Source organism: Apostichopus japonicus, chromosome 19, assembly GCF_037975245.1.
Source record: "Apostichopus japonicus isolate 1M-3 chromosome 19, ASM3797524v1, whole genome shotgun sequence".
NCBI classification, from domain to species: Eukaryota; Metazoa; Echinodermata; class Holothuroidea; order Aspidochirotida; family Stichopodidae; genus Apostichopus; species Apostichopus japonicus.
In genome coordinates, this window is record NC_092579.1 from 4068868 (window position 1) to 4081488 (window position 12621).

Here is a 12621-nt window from a genome sequence, read left to right on the forward strand (position 1 = left end):
TTCGACAAAACTGTACAAAGTTTAAACTATAAAAGCTCAATTTACAAAACAGATATATTCAACAAATGTCACATTAAACATGAAAAAAAAAATGATAAAGTTGATGTATTCTTGGAAGAATGTTATGTATGGAAAAAAGTAGTTTCGGTTTTATTGGCATTAAAAGACTGGAGGGATGGTATTAAAGAGTGGTACAAATGCTGACAGTCCAACTTTACAATTAGTTGCACCTTAATATCACATATGCAATATAATGTTAAGAACATGCCACAAAGAAACATAGGATATATCGCCATAGTAACATTACCAATATCACCATGGTAATGTTGCCTTAGTTAGAGCCTATGGTCCAATGATTGGTGTAAGAGGTGGCATCTAAAACAACCAAATATGTATCTGGATCAAATATGCCCTCATTTTTCTTCCCCATCAGCTGAGAGCTATCCACTTTTTAAGTCACTTTAGAAGAGCCTTCCAAATTGTTACACAACATTAAAAAATAACCTCAAATATTTGGGTAGATTTACCACATTCTATATTGTGTAAGCTTACAAAAAATCAGCCCCATCCCTGATTTCACATACTACTGTCAATAATTGCATGATATTAAAATCATGCCTTCCGGGGCTGTTAGTAATATTTGATAAAAGCCGGAAGTGCTTTTGCTGTTCACCAATTCGACAGAAGTGCATTAAAGGGTGTGAAGACTTGCACAAAAAGAAACGTCTAATTCCGGTAATCTGATCTAGTTTTGAATGAGGTGTAACAGAAGTGTTAGACACCACCATCGATCCTAGAAAATACACACACAGCTTGCTACAGTCAGTACATACAGCTGCGGTCAATACCCACAGCACAGTGTACAAACGATACAGCGATGGACATCTCAGGTCCAGCTAAAGATAACAAGGTATCACATTTCATTACTGTCTGCATTTTGTAGCGACACAAGCAAAACGTCACTTGCAAGCAACACAAAGTTAACTTGTTCAGATGGCTGCAAACGGTTTGGGGCAAGTCTTCAATGCCTTTAAGAGAAACTCACAAGTGGGCGAGTTCCAGTTCCTTAAGGTTGCTGACGCTGAGGGAGTGGGTAAGACCACCTCCGTTGGTAAGACCACCCCCGTTGGTAACGTATCCATGCTCCTCTTCTGCTTCCTCGTCCTTCGTCCTCATCGCAAAAGGTGAAAGGTCAGGGGCAACCTTGGCATTACGGAGGAAGGGGTAACCAAAAGCAAAAAACCTATGAATAGAAAGAAAAAAGTTTTAAAAATTGAGATAAATGTTGACATTTCTTGAAGAATTTAAAGGCAGCTTGTAGTAGTATATGGAACAGATTCCCTTTAAGGTTTTTGTTTAAGAAAGCTTGATGCCGATTCTGTGGTTCTGTTTTTTTTTTGTTCTTTCGTAGTAATTTTTTTCTCCTGAGTCATACACACAAATGCTTCTTTGTTCTTAGACTAAGTTGATGTTCGTGCGCCAGTTCTCCACACTTTGCTCTTGTAGAATTCAGTTCGACAAAGATATTTATATTAATGCTAGATTTCTCTCATAGTCTGTATCGATCCTTACCCACATTCATGTATAATATGTTTATCAAACAGACATACACACACGCACACATACATACATACAATATACTACCCTATTGCACAAGCTGTATTCTCATTTAACTACATCCTGTAAAAAGATTGAATTTTTGGGGAATGGACTTCTATGAATTATAGTTGCTTTTACAAAATGGTACAAATAGCAAGGGAATTGGCTGAAGCACTCCATAGCAATAATGAATGTCACTAAAAGGTTAGTTATATGCAAATTAGGCTAGGCCTAGCACATCTGTTGTGTTAGTATACTGTAGGCTCAGAGAGCTTACATAGTGTACATATTTGTCTTAAGAAAAAAAAGAATAAAAAACCTCCTAAATTGTTAGTACTGACTTTTTCTTAGGATTAGCCCGCATTGCTCTACTGAGAAGTTCCTTGTAGTGGTCGGATCGAAGGAACCGGGGATAACTATCCTTTTGCATAAGTAGTAAAATCTGGAATTGAGCCGCCTCAAAGGCAAAGCGGCTGGGATTCCTTAGGCACTGTTGGGTCATGTCAGTCGTTTGACCGTCGATGTTAATCTGGCTCGGAGCTCCAGGGGCGAGGTAATTTCTACAAGAGGCAAACAAAGAGTGCGAGAGGACCATAAAACGGATAAACCATGAATTTATGTCCCATTTATTATAAGTCCAGCAATGTGTTTATGCAACGGCCAAATTTTGATCTAGCATTTGTTTGGCATATCTATGAAGCCCTGACCAAGTAACCAAAATGTCTATATATTGAAATTTACATATGTGTCTCTGTTAGTGTCCACAAACGGCATAATGTTCTGAGGAAAATTGTTAACAAGATAATTCCCCCCCCCCCCCCGCCATCCTAACCGTGCACCTCCCCATCCCACTTTCTCATCTCACATTAATCTAAGTTATTTACATCTGTCACACTCACAGTGAAAATAAGTTACCCTACCCATGAGGCACAGCTTCCCATATCTCACAATTTCCCTGTCATCCACCCAGCCAAGATTTTATGGTGAATCAATACTTATTACTTGGTTAAATTCCATGTTTCATATCTCTAACATTATCTGCATTCCCACCCCAACAAAATATTCTAGAAAGACTAAAAGTAGTATAAAGCTAAACAGTCATATTTCACTTCTCCACTACATTAGGGAATGATGTTGGACTGGAAAATTCTAGCATATTTTAGGATGCCAAAAATTTTGTAGCAAATATCGATGATGACCTTTATGCATTGTGTTGCTCACCTGTGGATACTATGCACAAGCTCTGGTATTGATGACTGGGGGGCGCACTTCAGACGCTCGCATTCCTCCCAGAAGGCAATATTCTCGTCGCTGAATTCTTTCTGAAGAAACTTTGAAAATTCGTGTCTCCCCGTAGAATCGGCCAGTAATTCCTTGAGACTAATTGACCACCTGCATATCCTTCGCTCTGTGGGCGTTTCAACCCTGCCGCAGTAAATTAAAAGGAATAAGGAATAAAACTAGCTCTGTGAAATTGTGAGGATAGCTACATAGGTCTATTGTTAAAAACAGTAGGTTTTAAAAAAAGGTTTACGCTGTAGGCGCTAGGAGTTATTAAAGGCAAATTTCCAACCCGTATTGTTCATTCAAAGATGTAAAATGTCAGACAGGTTGATGTCGCAGTTAAATATTTCTCGTCTTTTTCGATACAAGTCGTACTAGCAAATATACATATCAAGGTGTATAACCATATCAAAATAGAAAATGAACACATCAAGCATAAGAAGAGGCGATTCCTTGAAATACTTCTGAAGTTGTATTTACGTCTTTTATGCAATGAACAAAGTATAAATATGGTTGAAAAAACTATTTCAAAACTTCATAGAAACAGAGAAGAGGGAAAGAGGATTGATTAAAGCAAAAGAAAAATAAATTTTCTTAGTAGGCCTTGGTTGCTCCAACCTCCCCCCCCCACCCCACTCTGCATCTCCCCTATCCTTTCTTACCCCACATCTCCCTCCCCACTGTTTGAATAAATTTTGGTCTTTTATCAGATCAGATGTTACAGGACAGTTTTAACCCTTAGACTTCCTTTTGCCTCTCTGACTGTCTGTTTGCACATCTCAGTGATTAAACGCTGAAGGACCTTGAGGGACCTATTGCACTTCACATACGATCAATGCTGTTATCTAAACTCCTGCATCGGTCAGCCTATGGACGTGTGTAGCTCTCTTACTAATTACTCTAACACTCACAGTGTAGTGTTTAAAGTCCACAATGTGATGTCATCGCTGATCCACGGATTGCTGGGTTGCGCTCCGGACACCATTGGATCGTGCTCAGCATATCTGCTACAATGCTTCATTAAACTGGGACAAAGATAAGAAATGCGGTTAATCACATCAGACCCCGTAAAACACGTGTAACGTTTGACTCCTAGGTCTAGGCGGGAGCCAAATTTAGGGCAAAAGGAGATTGTACCTGAAAAGATTACAAATCTGGACAGCATTCAGTTACTTTTATCAGCACTTTGCAGTCTCACAAATTAATTTGTTCTGAGAGACACTGATCGATCGAATAACCCTGCACTTCAAAGAACTGAATAGAGAACCACTTGTGTCCTTGTGGGATTATCATGTTTCATGATTGTATGTTTACTTCGATTGCGATGCCCAAGCCTAATCCTTGGTATTATCTTCAATATAAAGTCTGCAGTCTACACAGATGTACAGACTACACCCTCTTTCATATTAGCATTAAGCAAGTGCCAAAGAAATTTTAACATTTAATTTTAAAAACTGGATTTTTTTATTTATTATTTAAAAAAGAAATAGTCTAGTTCAGACAATTAATTTCATCTTTTTCCGTTGGTGTTTTTTTAGTATCAGTCTTGACAATAATAATTCCCTCCCCCCCCACCACCAACAAAACAGAAATAAAAACGACAACATGAACAGCGTTCTTTAACCCCCAAATCTTGAAAAATGTTGTTCCTGATCATCATACCCACCCGCATAAAAATGCTTTTTAATTTTGATCTGTTGGAAATTCGGCAAAAACAATTCAACAAAACTACAGTGAATGGGCATTTTGTTGAATGATTGGACTAAAATCAAATCAGCTAATATCATCAACTGTGGTGTCACTGAAGGACCATTATTAATTGACTGGTTGGTAAAACAAGAATCCTACAGTAGTGCTAATTCCACATCACATCACATTACATTCAAATTCACGTTTCAGACTGCAGTATCTTTTGTTGTAAATTCTAGCACATACTGTATTAAGTAAAATGTGAATTTGAACTTGAGCCATCTATTATTTACTTTGACAACTCTAGTGCCATCATTAACAATTCTACCTTGAAGACACCTCACCTACTTATGCTTCACAGCTTTCAGAGTTTTATGGCAAAATACCCCGAGGCCGAGCCTTGGCCACCAACAAGATCACATTATCTCCCAATTTCTATGCAGATTATACTATTCCTGCAAATATTAAACGTTTAATCGATTTCCGATTTCTTTGGAAGTCTGCAAACTTTGAATATTAGCGATCCACTTTATCTGGTTACTTCTGCTACGAGAGTACTCATTCATTTTAATTCCTTCACATCTGATTCGCACATCCACCGACTCTGTCTTTGACAGCCCTACGTATAAACTTAGGTTTCACAATAATGGAGACCAAAATTAGGTTTTAAATTTACAACTCCCGTTAGATGACGTTACTGAGAATCGCTAACGAGGAGTAATTTGCCCTTCATATGCATATCTATAGCCATGAGGACATCTTGTGTAGATATCTGACCTTGTTTTCGCTGCGGAAATTTGATGCAAAGTTCAAGACTAGGGCTTTTGCACATAATACAATGTTGTAATAAGAAAAGTAATCTTCTTATTGAGTTAATTATTCCCTTCTTGGAAATCATAGAATCCGCTTGTGTACAGAATTGACACAATACGGCTGGCAAGCTGGTACAACTCACAGTGTGGCCGTAATGTAAAATTTATTTGCAAAAATAACTTATACAAGTGAATGAATAACGAAAAAGCTGACTGGGAAAGTTTACACGATGGAAAAGAACAAATAAATTGATGGCTAAATTAGGATTTTGAAGCCAGTTACCTCTGGGTTAAAGCAGAGGGCTCTACCGCCTAAAGTATACGACCCTTAGTTGCATGGTGGCAATCGCTAAATTTATAACATTTTCCTTACTGCTGAGTGGGTTACCAGTAAGATGCCACAGTACTTTGAATACTGTGTAACCACTGAGCAGACTTTTTTCCTCTTTTCCATTAGAAGAAAAAAATTGTTTGATGTTATTTGAATGCTCAGTGGAAACTGTGATTCCAATGGTAGACATTTGTCCTGATATATTATAAACCAATATTTCAAACATTTTGTCAGATTTTTGAGATGGTACATGCAACACTAGGCTGTACTTCAGGGTCACCAGTAGAGTGTCCTATTTCTGTCTTCCAAAAATTTGCTACAAGTTTCCAAATAGTCAACTTCTGGATGCTGTGACCCTCCTAGTTATTCCCTGGACACTGAAGAGACGTGTTATTAAAATCAAAGAATCAAATAATTGTTCCAGTGAGAGAAACTATATTTAGGGTTTGCAGTATGAGGGTTGATGCCTGAAATCTGAAAGAAATCGTTCCGCATTATTCAACATTCTGGAGATCCTCAAAAGGTACGTATCCGTATTGACCCTAAATTTAAGCACGCTTAAAACGTTCCACAAGTTTTAAAATTTACTTCGTTCCTGGACGTTCTGCATCTCCAAGTTTGTGTAAGGCATTAAAGAGTGTTAAATTAGACAATTACATATTTCAGTGTGGAAAAAAAAAATACTTTTGAGGGTGCATGGTAATAAAATGCCCTGTTGAAATTGGAGCCATACGCAGTGACCGTCACTTGACTAGCATAATTTGTGTGCAGAAACTGAAGATCTTTAATGTCTCTTGTCCCTAAGAATTAAATCTCCACATTGAGCATGTATGTTTTCAATGTGACGAGATTAAAATCCAACTAAATTCTAAATTTCAAGACAAAGCGGAAGAATGGAAAAAAAAAAAATGAAAGATGAGATTTGACAAATTTACCTTTCGATTGCCTTTGACGATTTCATCGTTAATGTCTGCAGCCTTCGTTGGAGAAAAAGCACCTGGCAAGGAAGTAATTGACATTTGTGATAACTTTGTGAACTCATAGCATGTCCATTTCGAATATGGAGAAGTTCGGTCCGTGACTTTTATTTCATCGATGCAATTACAGCCTTCAATTCTCGCGGAAGAGGGAAGGTCGTCGGCAGTCCTTAGGATAATTGCAATTAATAAAAGTCACCAGCATGCATGGCCACAAAAGTTTTACAATGCTTAAAATTGCTTTCAAAATTTTATAACAAGTGTTTCCCTGGAGGCTTTCACGTAGCTGTTAAAACTTTTCTTGGAAACTACGAAGTATTAAATTCAATAATTCCGTTTGTAAACAAGTGAAAATGGTTTGATCTTGGCGGTGAAATTGTTTGTTGAAATTTGAATGCGAGTGACCAGTATTTGATTTTCTAGCATATTTATGACGGTTGTACTGACAATGTATAAGATTATACCCAAATGTCAAAGGTACTTTTTTTGTTGCAAGATAACCATGTCTTCCAAATATTGCCAGCTGGCAAACATAGGATGCATTCTATTATATTGTTTGCAAAATTACGGGTAATTCCCATGGAAAGGAAGACTTCATCATAAGAATGTGTTTTTAGGGAAGTATAACTGACAAAAAGTAAACGAGATGATAATAGGCCCTCGTGAGAGGCAACAGTTTGTATGTGTTCATTACAAATGGAATGCACATAAAGGCTTTAAGCAACATTTTTACAGCAACAATTTTACCAAAAACAATCGATTATTGCTCATAATGACACCATGCGTGCTAGATGTTTTGCAACCAATGACGGTTTATGAACAATTAAAACATGTAAACTTTCTATAAAAAAAAATTTTTAATTTCTACTCTTGCTTTTGATATCTTAAATTAAATTGATTAATCAAACTATAATGACTCTTTAGTTTTGAATATCATCAACAAATTTATCATCAAAGTTACTTCTTTCTTGGCGGGGGGGGGGGGGGGGGGGAAGGGGGAGATGGGAAGAGAGGTCTACTGTAATACAATAATTTCTGGTGTTACATCAAGGGACAGATTATATCTTTAGGTACCATACATTACCTTTTTTCTGCTTGCCTCTATAGAACTGTCTGTATGCATAGGGTATGTGTAAGAGTTCTTCCGTCGTATATCAGTCTCCAATGCACTCTTATATCCAGGCTGTGTGGAAAGACAAAATTTGAAAGGTTTCCCAATAGAATGAACTATTGCCATACTAATTAATTGACTTGATATATATTAGCACAAATTTTGGATCAGAAGTGACAATAACAATCTCATTAACCTCTTTTTGAACCCCAGAAAACTGAATAAAAAAGAGGATAAAGAAAAAACAGGTGTGAATTTAAGAAAACCTATTAAATACGACCAATGGAAAGACAGGATTTTTATTCAATAAATTTCAAGGACGAGCGATTTGACTTGGGTAATTGATGGGCTGAAGTCTTGCTGTGTTCAGACATATACCCTGAGTGCACTGGGGCTATCAATTCTATGTTGTTCTCACGTTAAACATCTAGTCGAAATACAGATCCATGATTTATATTACCAAATAAACACCAACAATATACAACAATACACAGGTGGATCTTGCAGTTCATAATCCCAATCTCGGGGGTCACAAACAACTGTGACAATTAAAGGGTGTGAAGATTAGCGCAAAAAGAAACATCTAATGCCGGTAATCTGACCTAACTTCGAATGAGGTGTAACAGAAGTGTTAGACTGTACCACCATCGATCCCAGAAAATACACACACAGCTTGCTACAGTCAGTAATTAGACACTAGCGTACATGCAGTCAGTATACAGCACAGTGTACAAACACTACAGCGATGGACATCTCAGGTCCAGTTCAAGATAGCAAGGTATCACGTTTCATTACTGTACTGTCTGCATTTTGTAGCGACACGAACAAAACGTAACTTGCAAGCAACAGAAAGTTAACTTTTTCAGATGGCCGCACGCGGTTTGGGGCGAGTCTTCAATGCCTTTAAAGGCCTGCTGTATAGACCCCAACTATAACACGCTATCATGGAAAAGTTTCTTGATATTACGTAATCGGCCTGCCTAATTGGGTCGTAAAATTACCCTTTTTTTACCAGTTAGGCCTCGTTCACATTTAAGAACGCAACAGCGATTATTGATATTAAGTCCGCGAGGAGGATTGTCAATTAAGAACAAGATGCGTTCACATTTGAGATCCAGTGAGTTTCATATTAAGTCCGCAAGCAAGATTAATATATTGCGCAGGCGTGATAAGGTCAAATTAGCTGTTTACATTTCCCTGTGGTTTGCAGTACACCACTGCGCAGGAACATGCAATCATTGCGCATCTAAACAGTATACTGTATTCAAATATCAAACCAATCCGTACCACTATATAACGTTACATGTTAACCCAGATTCGAATTCTTACAAACCCTTCAAATGGATGAGCGAACAAGTCACTGTTTTACTGCTGATGTCATATTTGAGGCTAATCCAACATCGCAGGCATTTAATGTCAGGTCTAAAGAGTAAGGTCTATGCGTAGGCTAATGTAACTTCGTCATAGGCTAGGCCATACCTAATGGTTTTAGCCTTTTAGTAACTGCCGTAGCAACCGATTCCAAAATCCGATTCCAATAAACATAAAATTACCGATTTTGGCCTCTTCAAAAAGCTGTGAGTTTGGCGTACAATGAATTAAAGTTTATTAGATTTAAGTTGACTGTCATTCAGTTTGTTTTAGTGTCACAACCTTAATGGTGACTTTTCTGCAGTGTTGGTCAAATTGGTGCAAAGAAAATGAATGGGTTCATGTATAGTGTTGTTAGGAAGTGTTTCGGCTAAGAAAGGCAACAGTCTGATACTTGAACAAACAAACAAAACGTAGGTATATGCCTCTCTGATCTGTACACTGATAGATCTGTGCCATAGGCCAACTGCACGTTCAAAAATACCTGCCAAATTGCAACTGGATGAAGCGGATATTGTATAACTTGACCGGAAATCTTGGGTCACCATTACATTTAGTAAGAACTCAAGAGGGATTGAAGAAACCCCGAAAAGAGGATTATTGTTAAAACCACACATTGACTTGAAGTACGAGTACCAGAGCGTTCACACTAAGGAAATTAATCGCCCTTGTGGACTTGGAAGTATGTTTGAGTTCTTAATTGTGAACAAGGCCCAAGTCTGCAACGCCTGCCACATATTTTTTCTTGTAGGAGGGTCTTTGTGTGACCGCTGTATGATTAACTACACTGTAGACATGAACATGTTTCCACACAGTGTTTACACAAAGAACCATATAGTGTTAAGAAGCTATGCAGGCTAATTGTAGAGCCTGAGGTCGATTTACGACAGTGACAGGTCGTTTACGTAATTACAACACTTTCTTAGCTATAGCTTGCTATAATTGGAGCCAATAAACCATATCTTTAATCACTATATGAAGCCCTGTATTACATGGGGTAGGGGGAGGGGAAGGGGGAGAGAAGGTGCTTATCTTCCTCGCTAACCTCACACAAACGTCTGTGGTATAAATATGTTTTAAGGATGTACCATTTGACGTTCATTACTTGTTTCTTCTTCTTGGGAGGATATTCGCAAAAAGCCCCAATTTGGAGAGTTGGTTTCAATGAGCTCAGGGCCACACCCTTGTTTTTAAATTCTGCATCTTCGCCATCATTATCGGTGACGTAAACAATTGACAGCTTCTCAAAATGACACGGTCCATTTGTGCCAGGGTATATTACTACCAACAACTTTGTGTAAGGGTGACTTAAATGAGTTTTACACCGTAACAATGCATGTGATGTCATAATTTTACCAGAAATTAAGTGGAATCTTAATAGAGACTTTGAAATTCTCTTTCAGCTTTCTTTTCAGTAAATGGTAGGAAGACTCACGCAAAAAGAAACGTCTAATGTCGGTAATTTGACCTAGTTTCAAATGAGGTGTAACAGAAGTGACACACCACCATCGATCCCAGAAAATACACACACAGCTTGCTACCGTCGGTAATTAGACACTAGTGTACAGTCAGTGCATACAGCTGCGGTCAATACCCACAGCACAGTATACAAACGATACAGCAATGGACATCTCAGGTCCAGCTAAAGATAACAATTAAGGTATCACGTTTCATTTCTGTCTTCATTTTGTAGCGACACGAACAAAACGTCACTTGCAAGCAACAGAAAGTTAACTTTTTCAGATGGCCGCACGCGGTTTGGGGCGAGTCTTCAATGCCATTAATATTCATCTTTGAGAGTAAAATTTGATGTAAATAACTACTGAACAATATTACCCAATTTTAGACACTTTGCTTATAAATATTTCAGACGTACTGAATGACAAGCAGACACAAGCAATTACACTCTGCGCAATGAACATAACAATGGCAAGCCTATAATTTTTTCACAATTTTTCACCACTTCTGAAAAAAAAAAAATCCTACTTTTAGACTTGCTCAATATTTCACATCTGACTTACAGAGGAATATGAAAAGTCTGAAGTCTCCCAAATTGAAAATTAACAAAAAACCAAAAAGATATTTGCTTAGCTTTTGGGGAATGTTTTTATTGTCTCACACATCTCTTCCACCCAGGTTTATGATGGTGAAAGGGATTATCTTTTGTGTACCGAGAAAGGACTACTATATGGCCTTTATATATGCAATATACCATATATATGCCCTCAGCGGCCATTGAAGGATTTACATAAGACCCGCCTGGACAGGGGTTTGGCATTTAACTTACTTCCACAGCCATTATTAACAATTCTATAACTGCTTTAAAATGGCAAATGTCATGTCAGATAAATTCATGGCTGCTTAATTTGAATTTGAATTTGTTTTTCCCAGACAAAACTTTGAGAATTTACAGAAACAGTGAAAATGGCTTTGTTGTTGCTTGCTTTTATAATATTGTTATCAAGGGCAATTAACTGAGTAAAATTGCCCCAAGATAAAGGTTAGAACTAGAACAGAAGATGGAGATCAAGGCAGCATTCTTGAGCTCCTCTCAAACTGCATCTGGTTTGCTTTGTGTCCCCGTAACGTTGTTAGTGTAGTAAAGTGAAATTTTGTTGTATGCACCCGTTTAGTATTTAGTATTTTAGTGTTTTGGACCTTGGTCCTATGGGTTTATAGCGTGCGTATTGTTTATCGTTTAGCACGTGGGTGTATAGTATTGCATACCTTTATACTGCAGAGTGACAGTACCGGTTAGGTTGGGTTTAAGTTACAGAGAGTTATTAACAGTTACGTGTATTGTACTGTATTGACAGTTGAGTAAGATGATTATTGTACCTGTATTTGAGTATTGTACAGCTCGCAGTGTAAAGAGCGTATACGTATTCGTATTCGTATTTTGTATCTTGAACATAATTGTTTTACTTTTGTTACTATAGAGTTGTCTCAGAGCTTGTCCTCTTAATCTTAGCCGTTCTGGATAGCTATAGAGTGACAAGTCTCTTGAGAGTTTGTGGGTGCAGGAGGGGGAAATCCCTGCTGTCTAGGAACAGTTTAGGTGAAAAGGCCTATAATGTGTTGCAGCTGGCATGTGTTGCCCTAGGCTGACCATTACGAAGGTGTTAAAATTCATCGCCTGTTGGCAAACATATTGTATTATTTATGCAGATTATATCATTATGTTCATTTTACATTGTTCTTTATACACTTTATACATTTTTTTAAAAGTATTGTATGAGTGCTACGTTATATTAATATTACGTGGATTTAGTATTTATGGTACAGATAGAGTTCTGTTATTGGTATTTCGCAGATTGGGCATAGGTACTGTGCATATTACATAGTATTTCATAGTATTTGAGTAAAGGTTTTTTTCCCTGAGTCAGGATAGTTTTAATTAAGAGTAAAAAGTCCGTTACTTAGCCATTTACTGTATACTGTCATGTA

At 37.6% G+C, this 12621-nt stretch overlaps 1 protein-coding gene across 2 annotated transcripts in view; it reads right to left on the bottom strand.

Annotated features, from left to right (window-relative positions):
- Positions 1 to 12621, bottom strand: part of LOC139959958 (regulator of G-protein signaling 11-like) — an 85431-nt gene that overhangs the window by 16922 nt on the left and 55888 nt on the right. For both annotated transcript variants that reach the window (XM_071957911.1, XM_071957910.1), the window contains exons 8-13: positions 7777 to 7875; positions 6651 to 6712; positions 3795 to 3908; positions 2821 to 3024; positions 1941 to 2159; positions 1046 to 1243 (exon numbers count right to left, since the gene is read on the bottom strand). In XM_071957911.1, coding sequence (XP_071814012.1) covers positions 1046 to 1243; positions 1941 to 2159; positions 2821 to 3024; positions 3795 to 3908; positions 6651 to 6712; positions 7777 to 7875 — 896 coding nt within the window. The remainder of the gene's footprint in view (positions 1 to 1045; positions 1244 to 1940; positions 2160 to 2820; positions 3025 to 3794; positions 3909 to 6650; positions 6713 to 7776; positions 7876 to 12621) is intronic.